We start from the raw sequence: 17,791 nt of genomic DNA on the forward strand, positions 1-17,791 counted from the left end.
AAACCTAACCCTAACCCTAACGCCCCCTAACTTAAATATTAATTAAATAAATCTAAATAAATTAACTCTTATTAACTAAATGAATCCTATTTAAAACTAAATACTTACCTTTAAAATAAACCCTAATATAGCTACAATATAAATAATAATTATATTCTAGCTATCTTAGGATTTATTTTTATTTTACAGGTACCTTTCAATTTATTTTAACCATGTACAATAGCTATTAAATAGTTATTAACTATTTAATAGCTTACCTAGCTAAAATAAAGAGAAATGTACCTGTGAAATAAATCCTAACCTAAGTTACAATTACACCTAACACTACACTATACTTTAATAAATTATTCCTATTTAAAAATAAATACTTACCTGTAAAATAAACCCTAAGATAGCTACAATGTAATTAATAATTATATTATAGCTATCTTAGGATTTATATTTATTTTACAGGTAACTTTGTATTTATTTTAGCTAGTTAGAATAGTTATTAAATAGTTATTAACTATTTAATAACTACCTAGCTAAAAGAAATACAAAATTACCTGTAAAATAAATCCTAACTTAAGTTACAATTAAACCTAATACTACACTATCATTAAATTAACTAAATAAACTACCTACAAAGAACTACAATGAAATACAATTACATAAACTAACTAAAGTACAAAAAATAAAAAAGCTAAGTTACAAAAAATAAAAAATTAAGTTACAAACATGTTCAAAATATTACAACAATTTTAAGCTAATTACACCTAATCTAAGCCCCCTAATAAAATAACAAACCCCCCCAAAATAAAAAATATCCCTACCCTATTCTAAATTACATAAATTTCAAAGCTCTTTTACCTTACCAGCCCTTAAAAGGGCCATTTGTGGGGGCATGCCCCAAAAAGTTCAGCTCTTTTGCCTGTAAAATAAAAATACAACCCCCCCCCAACATTAAAACCCACCACCCACATACCCCTAATCTAACCCAAACCCCCCTTACAAAAACCTAACACTAATCCCCTGAAGATCATCCTACCTTGTGTCGTCTTCACTCAGCCGAGCCACCGATGGAACTGAAGAGGACATCCGGAGCGGAAGAAGTTAATCCTCCAAGCGGCGCTGAAGAAATCTTCCATCCGATGAAGTCATCATCCAGGCGGCGCTGAAGAAGTCTTCGATCCGGCCGATGTCATCTTCAAAGAGGCGCTGAAGAGGTCTTCTATCCGGGCGAAGTCATCTTCCAAGCCGGGTCTTCAATCTTCCTTCCGCCGACGCGGAACCACCTTCTTCACCGACGGACTACGACGAATGACGGCTCCTTTAAGGGACGTCATCCAAGATGGCGTCCCCTCAATTCCGATTGGCTGATAGGATTCTATCAGCCAATCGGAATTAAGATAGGAAAATCTGATTGGCTGATGGAATCAGCCAATCAGATTGAGCTCGCATTCTATTGGCTGTTCCGATCAGCCAATAGAATGCGAGCTCAATCTGATTGGCTGATTGGATCAGCCAATCGGATTGAACTTGAATCTGATTGGCTGATTCCATCAGCCAATCAGATTTTCCTACCTTAATTCCGATTGGCTGATAGAATCCTATCAGCCAATCGGAATTGAGGGGACGCCATCTTGGATGACGTCCCTTAAAGGAGCCGTCATTCGTCGTAGTCCGTCGGTGAAGAAGGTGGTTCCGCGTCGGCGGAAGGAAGATTGAAGACCCGGCTTGGAAGATGACTTCGCCCGGATAGAAGACCTCTTCAGCGCCTCTTTGAAGATGACATCGGCCGGATCGAAGACTTCTTCAGCGCCGCCTGGATGATGACTTCATCGGATGGAAGATTTCTTCAGCGCCGCTTGGAGGATTAACTTCTTCCGCTCCGGATGTCCTCTTCAGTTCCATCGGTGGCTCGGCTGAGTGAAGACGACTCAAGGTAGGATGATCTTCAGGGGATTAGTGTTAGGTTTTTGTAAGGGGGGTTTGGGTTAGATTAGGGGTATGTGGGTGGTGGGTTTTAATGTTGGGGGGGGGGTTGTATTTTTATTTTACAGGCAAAAGAGCTGAACTTTTTGGGGCATGCCCCCACAAATGGCCCTTTTAAGGGCTGGTAAGGTAAAAGAGCTTTGAAATTTATGTAATTTAGAATAGGGTAGGGATTTTTTTTATTTTGGGGGGGTTTGTTATTTTATTAGGGGGCTTAGATTAGGTGTAAGTAGCTTAAAATTGTTGTAATATTTTTAACATGTTTGTAACTTAATTTTTTATTTTTTGTAACTTAGCTTTTTTTATTTTTTGTACTTTAGTTAGTTTATGTAATTGTATTTCATTGTAGTTCTTTGTAGGTAGTTTATTTAGTTAATTTAATGATAGTGTAGTATTAGGTTTAATTGTAACTTAAGTTAGGATTTATTTTACAGGTAATTTTGTATTTCTTTTAGCTAGGTAGTTATTAAATAGTTAATAACTATTTAATAACTATTCTAACTAGCTAAAATAAATACAAAGTTACCTGTAAAATAAATATAAATCCTAAGATAGCTATAATATAATTATTAATTACATTGTAGCTATCTTAGGGTTTATTTTACAGGTAAGTATTTATTTTTAAATAGGAATAATTTATTAAAGTATAGTGTAGTGTTAGGTGTAATTGTAACTTAGGTTAGGATTTATTTCACAGGTACATTTCTCTTTATTTTAGCTAGATAAGCTATTAAATAGTTAATAACTATTTAATAGCTATTGTACATGGTTAAAATAAATTGAAAGGTACCTGTAAAATAAAAATAAATCCTAAGATAGCTAGAATATAATTATTATTTATATTGTAGCTATATTAGGGTTTATTTTAAAGGTAAGTATTTAGTTTTAAATAGGATTCATTTAGTTAATAAGAGTTAATTTATTTAGATTTATTTAATTAATATTTAAGTTAGGGGGGCGTTATGGTTAGGGTTAGACTTAGGTTTAGGGGTTAATCATTTTATTACAGTGGCGGCGGCGTAGTGGGGGGCAGGATAGGGGTTAATAAATTTATTATAGGTTGCGGCGGGTTCATGGAGCGGCGGTTTAGGGGTTAAACTATTTATTTAGTTGCGGAGAGGTGCGGGATCAGCAGGATAGGGGTTAATAATTTAATAATAGAGGGCGACGGTATAGGGGGGCAGGATAGGGGTTACTAGGTATAATGTAGGTGGCAGCGGTGTCCGGGAGCGGCGGTTTAGGGGTTAATACATTTATAAGACTTGCGGCGGGGTCTAGGAGCGGCGGTTTAGGGGTTAATACATTTATAAGACTTGCGGCGGGGTCTAGGAGCGGCGGTTTAGGGGTTAGTAACTTTATTTAGTTGCGGGGGCCTCCGGGGGCGCCGGTATAGGGGGTAGAACAGTGTAGTTTAGTGTGGGTGCTTAGTGACAGGCTAGCAATAAAGCTGGGAAAAAGCCGAAGGGCAGCGAGATCGGATGAGTGATAACTGTCACAGTCCGCTGCTCATCGCCCCGCGGCTTTTTGACAGCTTTATTTGATAACTTAGGCGAACGTATTCAAGGTCCGCGGCGGCGAAGGTAGGCGAGCTTAGGCGGACGTATTGGGCCGGCGAAGCCAGAAAAGTAGACGGCTTGATAAGTAGCCCCCACCAAGAGAACAAAGATAAATTGATAATAGAAGTAAATTAGACAGTTTTTTTAAAATCGAAAGCTCTATCTGAATCATGAAAGAAACATTTTGGGTTTCATATCCCTTTAACCTATGCTCTGCACAAACGTATCGCCTGCTCAGGAAGCCAATGTAGTCAAATATTTGTCAGCGAAGATGGAAACTGATTTATAGCCTTCTTAGCAGGCCCAGAGTTTTGTCCCTTTAACAAAGGATAGAGTGCACCGTAATCTGGCACTTTTATTCTTACTTATGTGGAATATCAACTAGTATTGCATTCATTATGGTGAAAATACAATTAATTAAATAATTATTTTCGAAAAATAGCAAACCTACTATGTTTGTATGTATCTGACTGTTGTCTAGATTACGAGTTTTGCATTATGGTGCGGTACGGTATTTCTCTTGTGGTGTATCCAGTCCACGGATCATCCATTACTTGTGGGATATTCTCATTCCCAACAGGAAGTTGCAAGAGGAAACCCACAGCAGAGCTGCAATATAGCTCCTCCCCTAACTGTCATAGCCAGTCATTCGACCGAAAACAAGCCGAGAAAGGAGGAACCATAGGGTGCAGTGGTTACTGTAGTTTAAATTTAAAAATGACCTGCCTTAAAATGACAGGGCGGGCCGTGGACTGGATACACCACAAGAGAAATAAATTTATCAGGTAAGCATAAATTGTGTTTTCTCTTGTAAGGTGTATCCAGTCCACGGATCATCCATTACTTGTGGGATACCAATACCAAAGCTAAAGTACACGGATGAAGGGAGGGACAAGGCAGGAACTTAAATGGAAGGAAACACTGCCTGTAAAACCTTTCTCCCAAATATAGCCTCCGAAGAAGCAAAAGTATCAAATTTGCAACATTTTCAAAAAATGTATGAAGCGAAGACCAAGTCGCCGCCTTGCAAATCTGTTCAAAAGAAGCCTCATTTTTAAAGGCCCAAGTGGAAGCCACAGCTCTAGTGGAATGAGCTGTAATCCTTTCAGGAGGCTGCTGTCCAGCAGTCTCATAGGCTAAGCGGATTAAGCTTCTTAGCCAAAAAGAAGGAGAGGTTGCCGAAGCCTTTTGATCTCTCCTCTGTCCAGAGAAGACAACAAACCAAGCAGATGTTTGACGAAAATCTTTAGTAGCTTGTAAGTAAAAACTTTAAAGCACGGACCACGTCCAGATTGTGAAACACAAGGATGGGACAACAATCTCTTGATTGATATTCTTGTTAGATACCACCTTAGGTAAAAACCCAGATTTGGTACGCAGGACTACCTTATCCATATGAAAAATCAGATAAGGAGAATCACATTGTAAGGCAGATAACTCGGAGACTCTACGAGCCAAGGAAATAGCTACCAAAAAAGGACTTTCCAAGATAAAAGTTTGATATCTATGGAATGAAGAGGTTCAAACGGAACTTCTTGAAGAACCTTAAGAACCAAGTTTTAAGCTCCATGGTGGAGCAACCGGTTTAAACACAGGCTTGATTCTAACTAAAGCCTGACAAAATGCCTGAACGTCTGGAACATCTGTCAGACGCTTAACTAGCTGACAATCCTTTTTCCAAACCTTCTTGGAGAAAAGATAATATCCTAGGAATCCTGACCTTACTCCATGAGTAACCCTTGAATTCACACCAATAAAGATATCTACGCCATACCTTATGGTAAATTTTCCTGGTGACAGGCTTTCGTGCCCGTATTAAGGTATCAATAACTGACTCGGAGAAGCCACGCTTTGATAAAATCAAGCGTTCAATCTCTAGGCAGTCAGCCGCAGAGAAATTAGATTTGGATGGTTGGAAGGACCCTGAAGTAGAAGGTCCTGTCTCAGAGGCAGAGACCATGGTGGAAAGGATGACATGTCCACTAGATCTGCAGATCACAGATGCTCTCTCCTGCTTGATCTTGGCAATCAGTCGAGGGAGCAGAGGAAACGGTGGAAACACATAAGCCAGGTTGAAAGACCAGGGCGCTGCAAGAGCATCTATCAGTGTCGCCTTGGGATCTCTGGACCTGGATCCGTAACACGGAAGCTTGGCGTTCTGGCGAGACGCCATGAGATCCAGTTCTGGTTTGCCCCAACGATGAATCAGTTGTGCAAACACCTCCGGATGGAGTTCCCACTCTCCCGGATGAAAAGTCTGACGACTTAGAAAATCCGCCTCCCAGTGCTCTACACCTGGGATATGGATAGCTGATAGGTGGTAAGAGTGAATCTCTGCCCAGCGAATTATTTTTGAAACTTCTAACATCTCTAGGGAACTTCTTGTTCCCCCTTGATGGTTGATGTAAGCTACAGTCGTGATGTTGTCCGACTGAAATCTGATGTACCTCAGAGTTGCTAACTGAGGCCAAGCCTGAAGAGTCTTGAATATCGCTCTTAGTTCCAGAATATTTATTGGAAGGAGAGACTCCTCCTGAGTCCACGATCCCTGAGCCTTCAGGGAGTTCCAGACTGCACCCCAACCTAGAAGGCTGGCATTTGTTGTTACAATTGTCCAATCTGGCCTGCGAAAGGTCATACCTTTGGACAGAAGGACCCGAGATAGCTACCGGGGAAAAGAATCCCTGGTCTCTTGCTCCAGATTCAGTTGAGGGGACAAATCTGTGTAATCCCCGCTCCACTGACTGAGCATGCATAGTTGCAGCGGTCTGAGATGTAAGCGTGCAAACGGCACTATGTCCATTGCCGCTACCATTAAGCCGATTACTTCCATACACTGAGCCACCGAAGGGCGCGGAATGGAATGAAGAACCCGGCAGGAATTTAGAAGCTTTGATAACCTGGACTCCGTCAGGTGAATTTTCATTTCTATAGAATCTATCAGAGTCCCTAGAAAGGAAACTCTTGTGAGTGGGGATAGAGAACTCTTTTCCTCGTTCACTTTCCACCCATGCGACCTCAGAAATGCCAGTACTACGTCCGTATGAGACTTGGCAATTTGGAAGTTTGACGCCTGTATCAGGATGTCGTCTAAATAAGAGGCTACTGCTATGCCCCGCGGCCTTAGGACCGCCATAAGCGACCCTAGAACCTTTGTAAAGATTCTTGGGGCTGTAGCTAATCCAAAGGGAAGAGCTACAACTGGTAATGCCTGTCTTGAAAGGCAAACCTGAGAAACCGATGATGATCTTTGTGTATCGGAATGTGAAGATAAGCATCCTTTAGATCCACTGTAGTCATATATTGACCCTCCTGGATCAGTGGTAGGATGGTACGAATAGTTTCCATCTTGAACGACGGAACTTTGAGGAATTTGTTTAAGATCTTTAGATCCAAAATTGGTCTGAAGGTTCCCTCTTTTTTGAGAACCACAAACAGATTTGAGTAAAAACCCTGTTCCTGTTCACTCCCATAACTAGGAGGTCTCGTACACAGTGTAAGAATGCCTCTCTCTTTATCTGGTGTGCAGATAATTGTGAAAGGTGAAATCTCCCTTTTGGGGGGGAAGCTTTGAAGTCCAGAAGATATCCCTGGGATATAATTTCCAACGCCCAGGGATCCTGAACATCTCTTGCCCACGCCTGGGCGAAGAGTGAAAGTCTGCCCCCTACTAGATCTGTTACCGGATAGGGGGCCGTTCCTTCATGCTGTCTTAGAGGCAGCAGCAGGCTTTTTTGACCTGCTTACCTTTTTTCCAGGTCTGGTTTGGTCTCCAGACGGTCTTAGATTGAGCAAAAGTTCTCTCTTGTTTATTATTAGAGGAAGTTGATGCCGCACCTGCCTTGAAGTTTTGAAAGGCACGAAAATTAGACTGTTTGGCCCTAGATTTGGACCTGTCCTGAGGAATTGCATGACCTTTTCCTCCAGTGATATCAGCAATAATCTCCTTCAAACCAGGCCCGAATAGGGTCTGCCCCTTGAAGGGAGTGTTAAGTAGCTTAGATTTTGAAGTCACGTCAGCTGACCATGATTTAAGCCATAGCGCTCTGCGCGCCTGTATAGCAAAACCAGAATTCTTAGCCGTTAGTTTAGTCAAATGAACAATGGCATCAGAAATAAAAGAATTGGCTAGCTTAAGTGCTCTAAGTTTGCCAAGTATGTCATCCAATGGAGTCGCTACCTGTAAAGCCTCTTCCAGAGACTCAAACCAGTACGCCGCAGCAGCAGTGACAGGGGCAATGCATGCAAGGGGCTGTAGGATAAAACCTTGTTGAATAAATATTTCCTTAAGGTAACCTTCTAATTTTTTATCCATTGGATCTAAAAAAGCACAACTGTCCTCGACAGGGATAGTAGTACGCTTTGCTAGAGTAGAAACTGCTCCCTCCACCTTAGGGACTGTCTGCCATAAGTCCCGTGTGGTGGCGTCTATTGGAAACATTTTTCTAAAAATAGGAGGGGAAGAGAACGGCACACCTGGTCTATCCCATTCCTTATTAATAATTTTTGTAAACCTTTTAGGTATTGGAAAAACATCAGTACACACCGGCACTGCAAGTATTTATCCAGTCTACACAATTTCTCTGGCACTGCAATGGAATCATAGTCATTCAGAGCAGCTAAAACCTCCCTAAGCAACACGCGGAGGTGTACAAGCTTAAATTTAAATGTAGAAATATTAGAATCAGGTATCTTCCTGAGTCATTAACATCACCCACTGACTGAAGCTCTCTTTCCTCAGCTTCTGCATATTGTGAGGCAGTATCAGACATGGTTCTTAAAGCGTCAGTATGCTCTGCATTTTGTCTCACCCCAGAGCTATCTCGCTTACCTCTAAGTTCAGGTAGTCTGGCTAATACCGCTGACAGTGTATTATCCATGACTGCCGCCATGTCTTGTAAAGTAAACGCTATGGGCGCCCTAGATGTACTTGGCGCCATTTGAGCGTGAGTCCCTTAAGCGGGAGTCAAAGTGTCTGACACGTGGGGAAAGTTAGTCGGCATAACTTCCCCCTCGACAAATTCCTCTGGTGATAAATTTTTTTAAAAGACAGAAAATGATCTTTATTGCCTAAAATGAAATCAGTACATTTGGTACACATTCTAAGAGGGGGTTCCACCATGGCTTTTAAACATAATGAACAAGGAGTTTCTTCTATGTCAGACATGTTTATACAGACTAGCAATGAGACTAGCAAGCTTGGAAAACACTTTAAATCAAGTTAACAAGCAAATATAAAAAACGGTACTGTGCCTTTAAGAGAAACAAATTTTGTCAGAATTTGAAAAACAGTGAAAAACAGTGAAAAAATGCAGTAAATCAAACGAAATTTTTACAGTGTATGTAATAGACTAGCAGAGCATTGCACCCACTTGCAAATGGATGATTAACCCCTTAGTTAAAAAAACGGATCAAAAAAACGAAATAGACGTTTAACAGTCACAACCAACTGCCACAGCAAGCTGTAGCCCTACCTTCCCCAATAAACGACTTTGGAAAGCCTTTGGGCCCTTTAGAGATGTCCTATAGCATTCCGAGGGCCTTTGAGGGAATCTGGATGTCTTAGTTTGTAATTTTAACTGCACAAAAAAACGTTAAAATAGGCCCCTCCCACTCATAGTAACACAGTGGAAAGCCTCAGGAAACTGTTTCTAGGCAAAATTTAAGCCATGTGGAAAAAACTAGGCCCCAATAAAGTTTTATCACCAAAGTATATATAAAAGCGATTAAACATGCCAGCAAACGTTTTATATTGTAAATATCATAAGGGTATTACCCCTGGGAGTAAGCATGATACCAGTCGTTATTAAATCACTGTATTCAGGCTTAACTAACATTAATCCGGTATCAGCAGCATTTTCTAGTGTTTTCCATCTCTAGAAAAAATTATAACTGCACATACCTGATAGCAGAATAAACTGCACGCCATTCTCTCGCTGAAGTTTTACCTCATCTGTGTAATCCCCTCAGACATATGTGAGAACAGCAATGGATCTTAGTTACAATCTGCTAAGATCATAGAAACCTCAGGTAGATTCTTCTTCTATTTACTGCCTGAGATAAAATAGCACAACTCCGGTACTATTTAAAAATAACAAACTTTTGATTGAAGAAAATAAACTAGCTATATTTAACCACTCTCTCTTACGACCTCCTTGTTGAGAGTTGCAAGAGAATGACTGGCTATGACAGTTAGGGGAGGAGCTATATTGCAGCTCTGCTGTGGGTTTCCTCTTGCAACTTCCTGTTGGGAATGAGAATATCCCACAAGTAATGGATGATCCGTGGACTGGATAGACCTTACAAGAGAAATTATGTGTGAGTGCGGGACTTTCCATAGCGCCGTATTACAGGTTGTGCGGTCCATCTTAAATGCTTGCGTTACATCCTATACAGACACGATCCATTCCGTGATCTGAGACCAATAGTTATAGATTTTGCGAAACAAAAATGTTTCACAAAACTCATAACTAAAATGTTACAAAGTACTCTAACGCCCATAAACTACCAATTAACCCCTAAACCGCGCCGCCCTTCCGCAACGCAAATACAATATTAAACCTATTAACCCCTAATCTGCTGCCCACCCACATTACGACTATTAAATAAATCTAGTAACCCCTAATGCGCCGCTCCACGACATCGCAAAACACTAAATAAACCTATTAACCCCTAAACCGCTGGATCCCCACATTGTAACTAATGAACTAAACCTAGTAACCCCTAAACTGCCGGACCCCCACATCTCAAAACACTAAATTAAACTATTAACGATTAAACCTAACACCCCCTAACTTTAAATTGAAAGTACAATATAACTTTCTTAAAATAAATAAAAACTTACCTGTGAAATAAATAAAAACTAAGATTAAACTATAAATTAACCAAACATAACTATTCTAATAAAAAAAAAAAAAATACCAATTAAAATTCCTAAATTACAATTTTAAAAAACCTAACACTACGAAAAAAATAAAAAAATCTAACATTACAAAAAGTAAAAAACACTAAAATTACTAAAAATAAAAAAACTCTAAGCTTACAAAAAATAATAAACAAAATTATCAAAAATAAAAACATTTACACCTAATCTAATAGCCCTATAAAAATTAAAAAAGTCCCCCCAAAATAAAAACACCCCTAACCCCCTAACCTACAATAAACTACCAATAGCCCTTAATAGGGCCTTTTGTAGGGCATTGCCCTAAGTTAAACAGCGTTTTTACCTAGAAATAAATACAAACTCCCACCCAACCAACCCCCCAAAATTAAAAAAATGAAGTCTAAATAAAACCTAAGCTACCCTTTGCCCCTAAAGGGGCATTTGTATGGGTATTGCCCTTAAAAGGGCATTCAGCTCTTTTACTGCCCTTAAAAGGGCATTCAGCTCTTTTACAGTGCCCAAAAAACCCTAATCTAAAAAAAAACACACCCCAAAAAAATAAAAACGTAACACTAACCCCATAAAATCTACTCACGGTTCCTGAAGTCCAGACATTCATCTCCATCCAGGCGGCGATATCTTCATCCATCACGGGGGCGTCTTCTATCTTCATCCCGGCGGCGCGGAGCGAAGCTATCCAGGACAGGCAATGACATACTGTGTGGAGCGTCCTCTTCATACGATCACGCTCTACACTGAAGTTGTATGCAAGGTACCCGTTAAAAAATGCTGTACCTTGCATTCCTATTGGCTGATTTGATTCTTCAAATTCAAATCAGTCAATAGGATGAGAGCTACTGAAATCCTATTGGCTGATTTGAACAGCTAATAGGATGAGAGCTACTGAAATTCTATTGGCTGTTCAAATCAGCCAATAGGATTTCAGTAGCTCTAATCCTATTGGCTGTTTTGAACAGCCAATAGGATTTCAGTAGCTCTTATCCTATTGACTGATTTGAATTTGAAGAATCAAATCAGCCAATAAGAATGCAAGGTACGCCATTTTTCCTTCCTAAGATAGGGAGAGTCCATGGCTTCATTCCTTACTGTTGGGAAATACAACACCTGGCCACCAGGAGGAGGCAAAGACACCTCGGCAAAAGGCTTAAATATCCCTTCCACTTTCTCATTACCCCATGCCTTTCGTCACGTTAGGAGGTGGCAGAGAAGTGGCAGAAGATTCGGAGAGTCCTGAAAAAAGGTATCTGCCCTTCGAGATAGGACTGGAGTTTTAAGTAGTCATGTCAACCTCTCGTGAGAGTATTGATGAAAGTTAGAGTCTGGAGATGCAGGGAAAGTTTTTCTGTGAAACCATCCAGACTACTGCTAACAGTTCCTAAGCAATTAGTGTTGACGAGTTTCACTGCCTGCTTTCTTTCACTCAAGTCCGTGTCAGGAGCGCTGCTATAAGACTGTTTATGTTAGGGTGTTAGGTTTAAACGTAACTTTCTTTCCCCCATAGACATCAATGGGGTTGCGTTATGGCGATTTCCATTCCGCAATTGCAGGTATTAGATTTTTTCTAACACTCTCTCCTCATTGATGTCTATGGGGGAAAGCGTGCACGAGAATGTAAACTCAGCCCTTGGCTTTTGTGCGGTATGGAGCTTTATGCACCATAACGCACAGCACAAGGAGGTTTTTCAGTAACTCGTAATGGCAGCGCTATAGAAAGTGCGGGACCGCTCATTTTATTGCGTTTCCTTACGCACCCGGTATAGCGCAAAACTCGTAATCTAGATGTGTATGAGGTAAGATTTGTGTTGATTTTAAACAGTGTTGTTTAAAAACTAATATTTGTTTTAGAAGAAAAGTGATTAAGGATTGGTTACTTTTTACAGTGTGTAATAAAGTTAGAAAAAGTTTTGTTTTTTAAATGTACGGCACAAATTTTTTGCATATTTTCTAATAATAAAGTTTAAATCTATGTTTAGAGTTCAGGTATGCTAAACGTTTTCTTACAGTAATAAGATCATTTCTCTTGTGCCAAACAAAGATGTAGTTCAGAAGTTCTAAGTCTATTTTTGATTTTTTTTTTAATCCTCTCTCCCATAAAAAAAGGGAAATGCCAATTCATTTACATTGTACTGTAGTAAAATGATGTAGAAAATAACAGATAGGAAGAGTTGTCTGTTGATATTAGTGTAGATTTTGTTTTTTGGAAAGTGCAAGACAAGCCAGGAGATGCGCAGTAGCTGAAGCTGCTGTTCCAATATGGCTTCCAGTAATCAGCAAGAATTGTGCACGGCAAAGGGACATTAAACACTAAATATATTTTATAAGCGTAGTATTGGAGTTGTTTCCCATCTAGCGTTCACTGCATTCCAGTGCTGACTTGTTTGCACATGTGCAGCAACTCTCATTCAGATACCTGCAGTGTAACCTAGGTTCCAAAATGGCAGAGCCCATGATTAGAGGGAGGTGCATGACATGTATTTACTCTTTAATATTCCTTTAAAGGGACATTAAACACTTTGAGATGGTAATGTAAAATAATAAATTATGTGTGTATATATTGACACATAGAGGCCCATTTATCAAGCTCCGTACGGAGCTTGAGGGCCAGTGTGTCTGGCGAGTCGCCAGAAACACAAGTTATGGAGCAGCGGTCTAAAAACCACTGCTCCATAACCCTGTCCGCCTGCTCTAATGAGGAGGACAGGAATCGCCACAATACAACACGATCGAGTACGATCGGGTTGATTGACACCTCCCTGCTGGCGGCCTATTGACCGCGAGTCTGCAGGGGGCGGCGTTGCACCAGCAGCTCTTGTGAGCTACTGGTGCAATGCTGAATACGGAGAGCGTATTGCTCTCCGCATTCAGCGATGTCTGTCGGACCTGATCCACACTGTCGGATCAGGTCCGACAGACATATGATAATTCAGCCTCTAAAACTTTACACTGATTTTGCTAATATTTAAACAGCTCATGCAACTTTAAAAAATGAATCTACATGTTATTCTCAGACTAATCTTTTCTTTGAATGTTTAATTATATCTAGCATTTATTTAGTGTAATGTTCCTTTTAAGATTGCAAGATCACAGCACCGTTTAGATGGGGGAGAATCAAAACATAAAGACTTCTCTTGATGCGTTTGCTAGGGCAAGTAGAGTACAAGGGGTATATTTAATGTGCGAGCGGACATGATATGATGTAGCGGATCATGTCCGCCGCACATCGATAAATGCCGACAGAAAACGCTGTCAGCATTTATCATTGCACCTGCAGTTCTTGTGAACTGCTGGTGCACTGCCGCCCTCTGCAGATTTGCGGCCTCTTGCAGGGGGTGTCAATCAACCCGATCGTATTCGGTCAGGTTGATTTCTGTCCGTGGCCTCAGAGCAGGCGGATAAGTTATGGAGCAGCGGTCTTTAGACCGCTGCTTCATAACTTCTGTTTCCGGCGAGCCAAATGAGGGGCATCACGCTCCATACAGAGCTTGATAAATCGGCCCCTATGTGTTTTGTTTCAGTGGATAATAGAAAAGATATATAGAAAAATATAGCAGCAGTATTGTGCTAGAGGAGAACATGAATAAAAGGAAACGGAGACAGTGACACTCTCAGTTAATGTGTGGCACCACTCTCTGGAAACTTACAAGGGGTTAAACAAAGCACAGGGAAAGGTAACTGTGAAAATAATAATAATAATGTAAATGGTAATAATAATCTGTAATTAAAAGAAGTGGAATGATAGGCTGCCAGGTGTGCTGCTTTTATACACTGTGCTAATTTTCTATTGGCTATAAATCATCCAATGGTTGATTTTCTTTTTCTGTGCTGCTATGGAAAAATTTCAGTGATGAAATTTATGCAAAAATATTCACCTCTTGTCTTGTAAAATTGTGTTGTTGTTTTTTTTGTTATTCAGTCAACATGTTTTATTACTCTTAATGTATGTAATAGAAACCTTGTTACTATGTTATATTTTATTTTTTATAACTTACTGTATACTAAGAAAAATGTAAAGTATTTAATAGTTTAAAATATTCTATGGGACTTAAATGTTTTTCTATATTTTGTGTCAGAAAATATAATGAGAAACAACTTCGCCATAAAACCAAACTTTACCAGGCAAAAGAGGTTAATGTGAACGAGGTGAATAAGCGTGATATGCGCATAAGAGAACTTGAAATGGAAATCTCATTGGCTAAATGTCAGACAGAAAAGGTACGTTTAAGGCTTGTATGTATGACTCTCGCCTGGTATTCTATTAATGTTGTTAATTTCAAATCATGGTTGTATTCTTGCATAGTTCCAGACTATACTCTTTCAACTGACCAAAAAGCCTTTATTTTGTTTGTATTTGATATGTTATTTGTCCTGGTTTATAACTTCAGTCACAAAGGTAATACATGGGGCTATTTCAAGCCAGCCCACATACAGTATATGTAAAAAAAAAAAATCAAACCTCTAATAATCTAAAAGGTAATTACAGAATTGACAAAATATTAAATGTTTTACTGTATAATATAATTTTGTGATCTGTTTTATTTAATGTATACAAGTGAGTGTCAGTATTTGTCTTTCATGTTAATGGTTTAGGGCAGTGATGGCCAACCTTGGCACCCCAGATGTTTTCAAACTACATTTCCCATGATGCTTAGGCACTCTGCAGTCTAGTTGAGCATCATGGGAAATATAGTCTTGAAACATTAGGGGTGCCAAGGTTAGCCATCATTGGTTTAGGGTAACCTTTCTAGTTCATTAATTCGGGCCCAAAAATAATAATTCATTGTAGTGTCTAGTGACGTCCTGTTTTTGTCATGTTCTGTCATAGCAGCACATAAAGCAAACCCTTTTTCAGTAAAGATGGAGAACTTTACATTCATGGTCAGTTGACTCCTCCTCTTTTTAGCCCCTCCTTCCTCCAGCTTCAGTTTTAGCGAGTCTGATTTTCAAGAAGCAGTAAGACTTGGAGCCAAGCACTATTTCAGCATATTTTATTTATTTTTCCTGAAGATAGAAGTCCCTACTTTTGCTTATAATTAGGTAATATCTCCTCTCTGTGTCATTAATGTTAACAAGGTTTCAGTCCAGCACTTAGGATGTCAATATGCTTACAAGGCAAACCCCAGACACATGAATATTGTCATTGATCTGATTTGCTATCTCAGTGTGACTGGACAGTAATGGTGCTTAGTTGACTTGTTACATAATTTTAGTTTGGTTGACATGTTTTTTTTGCCATTTGTCTCAACAAGCACCCGATATTTTTGCACCATCATTTTTGCATTCCCAAACTTCTGCAATTTAACGTTAGCAACATTAACTTGTCAGTGTTCTCCAAAGAATATTTTGCCAGTTGGGTGGCATTATATAGTAGCTGGGTGGGACAGTGTAATACCCAAAGCACAAATGCATTGCATAATTTAACATACATTGATTTGATTATAATTTGTGCAACAAATTATCATAAGAGGATTGTCAAGATTCCTGGTATCCAAACCTTTGTTCAGGGTCTTTTCTGCATTAAACAAGCTATTTGACCATTTTCTCCTTCGTGGAATTTTAATTTGGTTTTGATGGTTCTTCAAGCCACTTTTGAACATTTGCATGGTTTTAGATCTTCAACTTTTATCCTGGAAGGTTCTTTTTTTCTCTTGGCCATTATTTAGCCTGAAGAATTATCTTGCAAACCTAATTTCCTGATTTGTTTTTTTATTAGGGCATGATTATTCTTCAAACTACCTATTCCTTTTTTCCTATGGTAGTATCTACAGATACAATCAACCAGAATATTGCGGTACCTTCTTTTTGTCCAGCTCCTAATAATTCTAAGGAGCCACTTCTTCATAACTTGAATGTTGTGAGAGCTTTAAAAATCTATGTTGAAGCCAGAAAGGCTTTTAGGATTTCATCTTCTCTGTTTGCTAATTGTTCTGTGCCCTGTACGGGTCAGAAAGCCACAGCCGTTAACTTAGCCACTTGGCTTAAGTCCTTACTTCGTAAGGCATACCTGGTTGTGGGGGAGACTCCCCTTAAGCGCAATCCTGTTAATTTCACTAGAGTAGTTGCCACTTCTTGGGGCTTTCGTAATGAGGCGTCCATAGAACAGATTTGTAAGGTGGCTACTTGATCTTATTTGCATACAGTTTCAAAGTTTTATCAATTTAATATGTGTGTCTCTTCAGAAACAGTTTTTGGTAAGAAGGTTTTGTGGGCCGTAATTCCTGATCAGTAACGTACTTGCCATAATTGTTTGTCACCCCTATTACATGGTGGTCTTGTGGACTTCATTGCTTGGATAAAAGAAAACAAAATTTATGCTTACCTGTTAAATTAATTTCTTTCATAATGGTGAGAGCCCACGAGTCCCCACCCTTTATTTTTTACGGTTGGTGGCAGTACTTGTTTTGCACTTCATTTGCCAAGCTTTATCTTTCCTGCTTTTCTGTTTTCCTCAGACTACTTGGTCATATGTGTGACTGAAGGATTCTGGGAGAGTGGGAGGGATTTAAGCTTTGGTATGTAGTGATGTTTTTGTCTCCTCCTAGTGGACTGGATTGTAATTCTCACATGTGATGTCTGGAGGACTCTCACCCTCATGAAAGAAAATAATTTATCAGGTAAAATCTCAAGCATAAAGTTTGTCTTTGGCTTAAAGGGACAGTCTACACCAGAATTTTTATTATTTTAAAAGATAGATAATCCCTTTATTACCCATTCCCCAGTTTTGCATAACCAACACAGTTATAATAATATACTTTTAACCTCTGTGATTATCTTGTATCTAAGCCTCTGCAAACTGCCCCTTTTTCAGTTCTTTTGACAGACTTGCAGTCTAGCCAATCAGTGCCTGCTCCCAGATAACTTCACGTGCACGAGCACAGTGTTATCTATATGAAATAAATGAACTAACACCCTCTAGTGGTGAAAGACTTAAAATGCAATCTGAAAAGAGGTGGGCTTCAAGGTCTAAAAAATTAGCATATGAACCTCCTAGGTTAAGCTTTCAACTAAGAATACCAAGAGAACAAAGCAAAATTGGTGATAAAAGTAAATTGGAAAATTGTTTAAAATGAAATGAATCATGAAAGTTTTTTTGGCCTAGACTGTCCCTTTAATATTGGCTTACATTTTTTCGTGTTTTTAGGCGTTTTTTTTAATTAATTCCATGTGTAGATTAAGGTATGCTTGTTTGTATGTCAGTTTGCAAGTTATCATCTATGTTTGCTTTACCTCACTATTGTTCTTAAGCATTGTTTTCCTCATATTTCTCAAAATCTCAGTTCTGACTAATTTTCCAATCCTATGCTGGCACCACCTTTTTTTGGCACTTTGTACCATAAATGCACACTTTCCGCCTAGTGAT

The 17,791-nt window shown here is 39.4% G+C and overlaps 1 protein-coding gene across 1 annotated transcript in view; it reads left to right on the forward strand.

Moving 5' to 3' along the window:
• The window catches only part of CCDC30 (coiled-coil domain containing 30), a 380,612-nt gene that overhangs the window by 344,349 nt on the left and 18,472 nt on the right, over nt 1–17,791 (forward strand). Inside the window, exon 22 of the mRNA XM_053690989.1 lies at nt 14,505–14,646. Coding sequence (XP_053546964.1) covers nt 14,505–14,646 — 142 coding nt within the window. The remainder of the gene's footprint in view (nt 1–14,504; nt 14,647–17,791) is intronic.

This window comes from Bombina bombina, chromosome 8 (genome assembly GCF_027579735.1).
Source record: "Bombina bombina isolate aBomBom1 chromosome 8, aBomBom1.pri, whole genome shotgun sequence".
NCBI classification, from domain to species: Eukaryota; Metazoa; Chordata; class Amphibia; order Anura; family Bombinatoridae; genus Bombina; species Bombina bombina.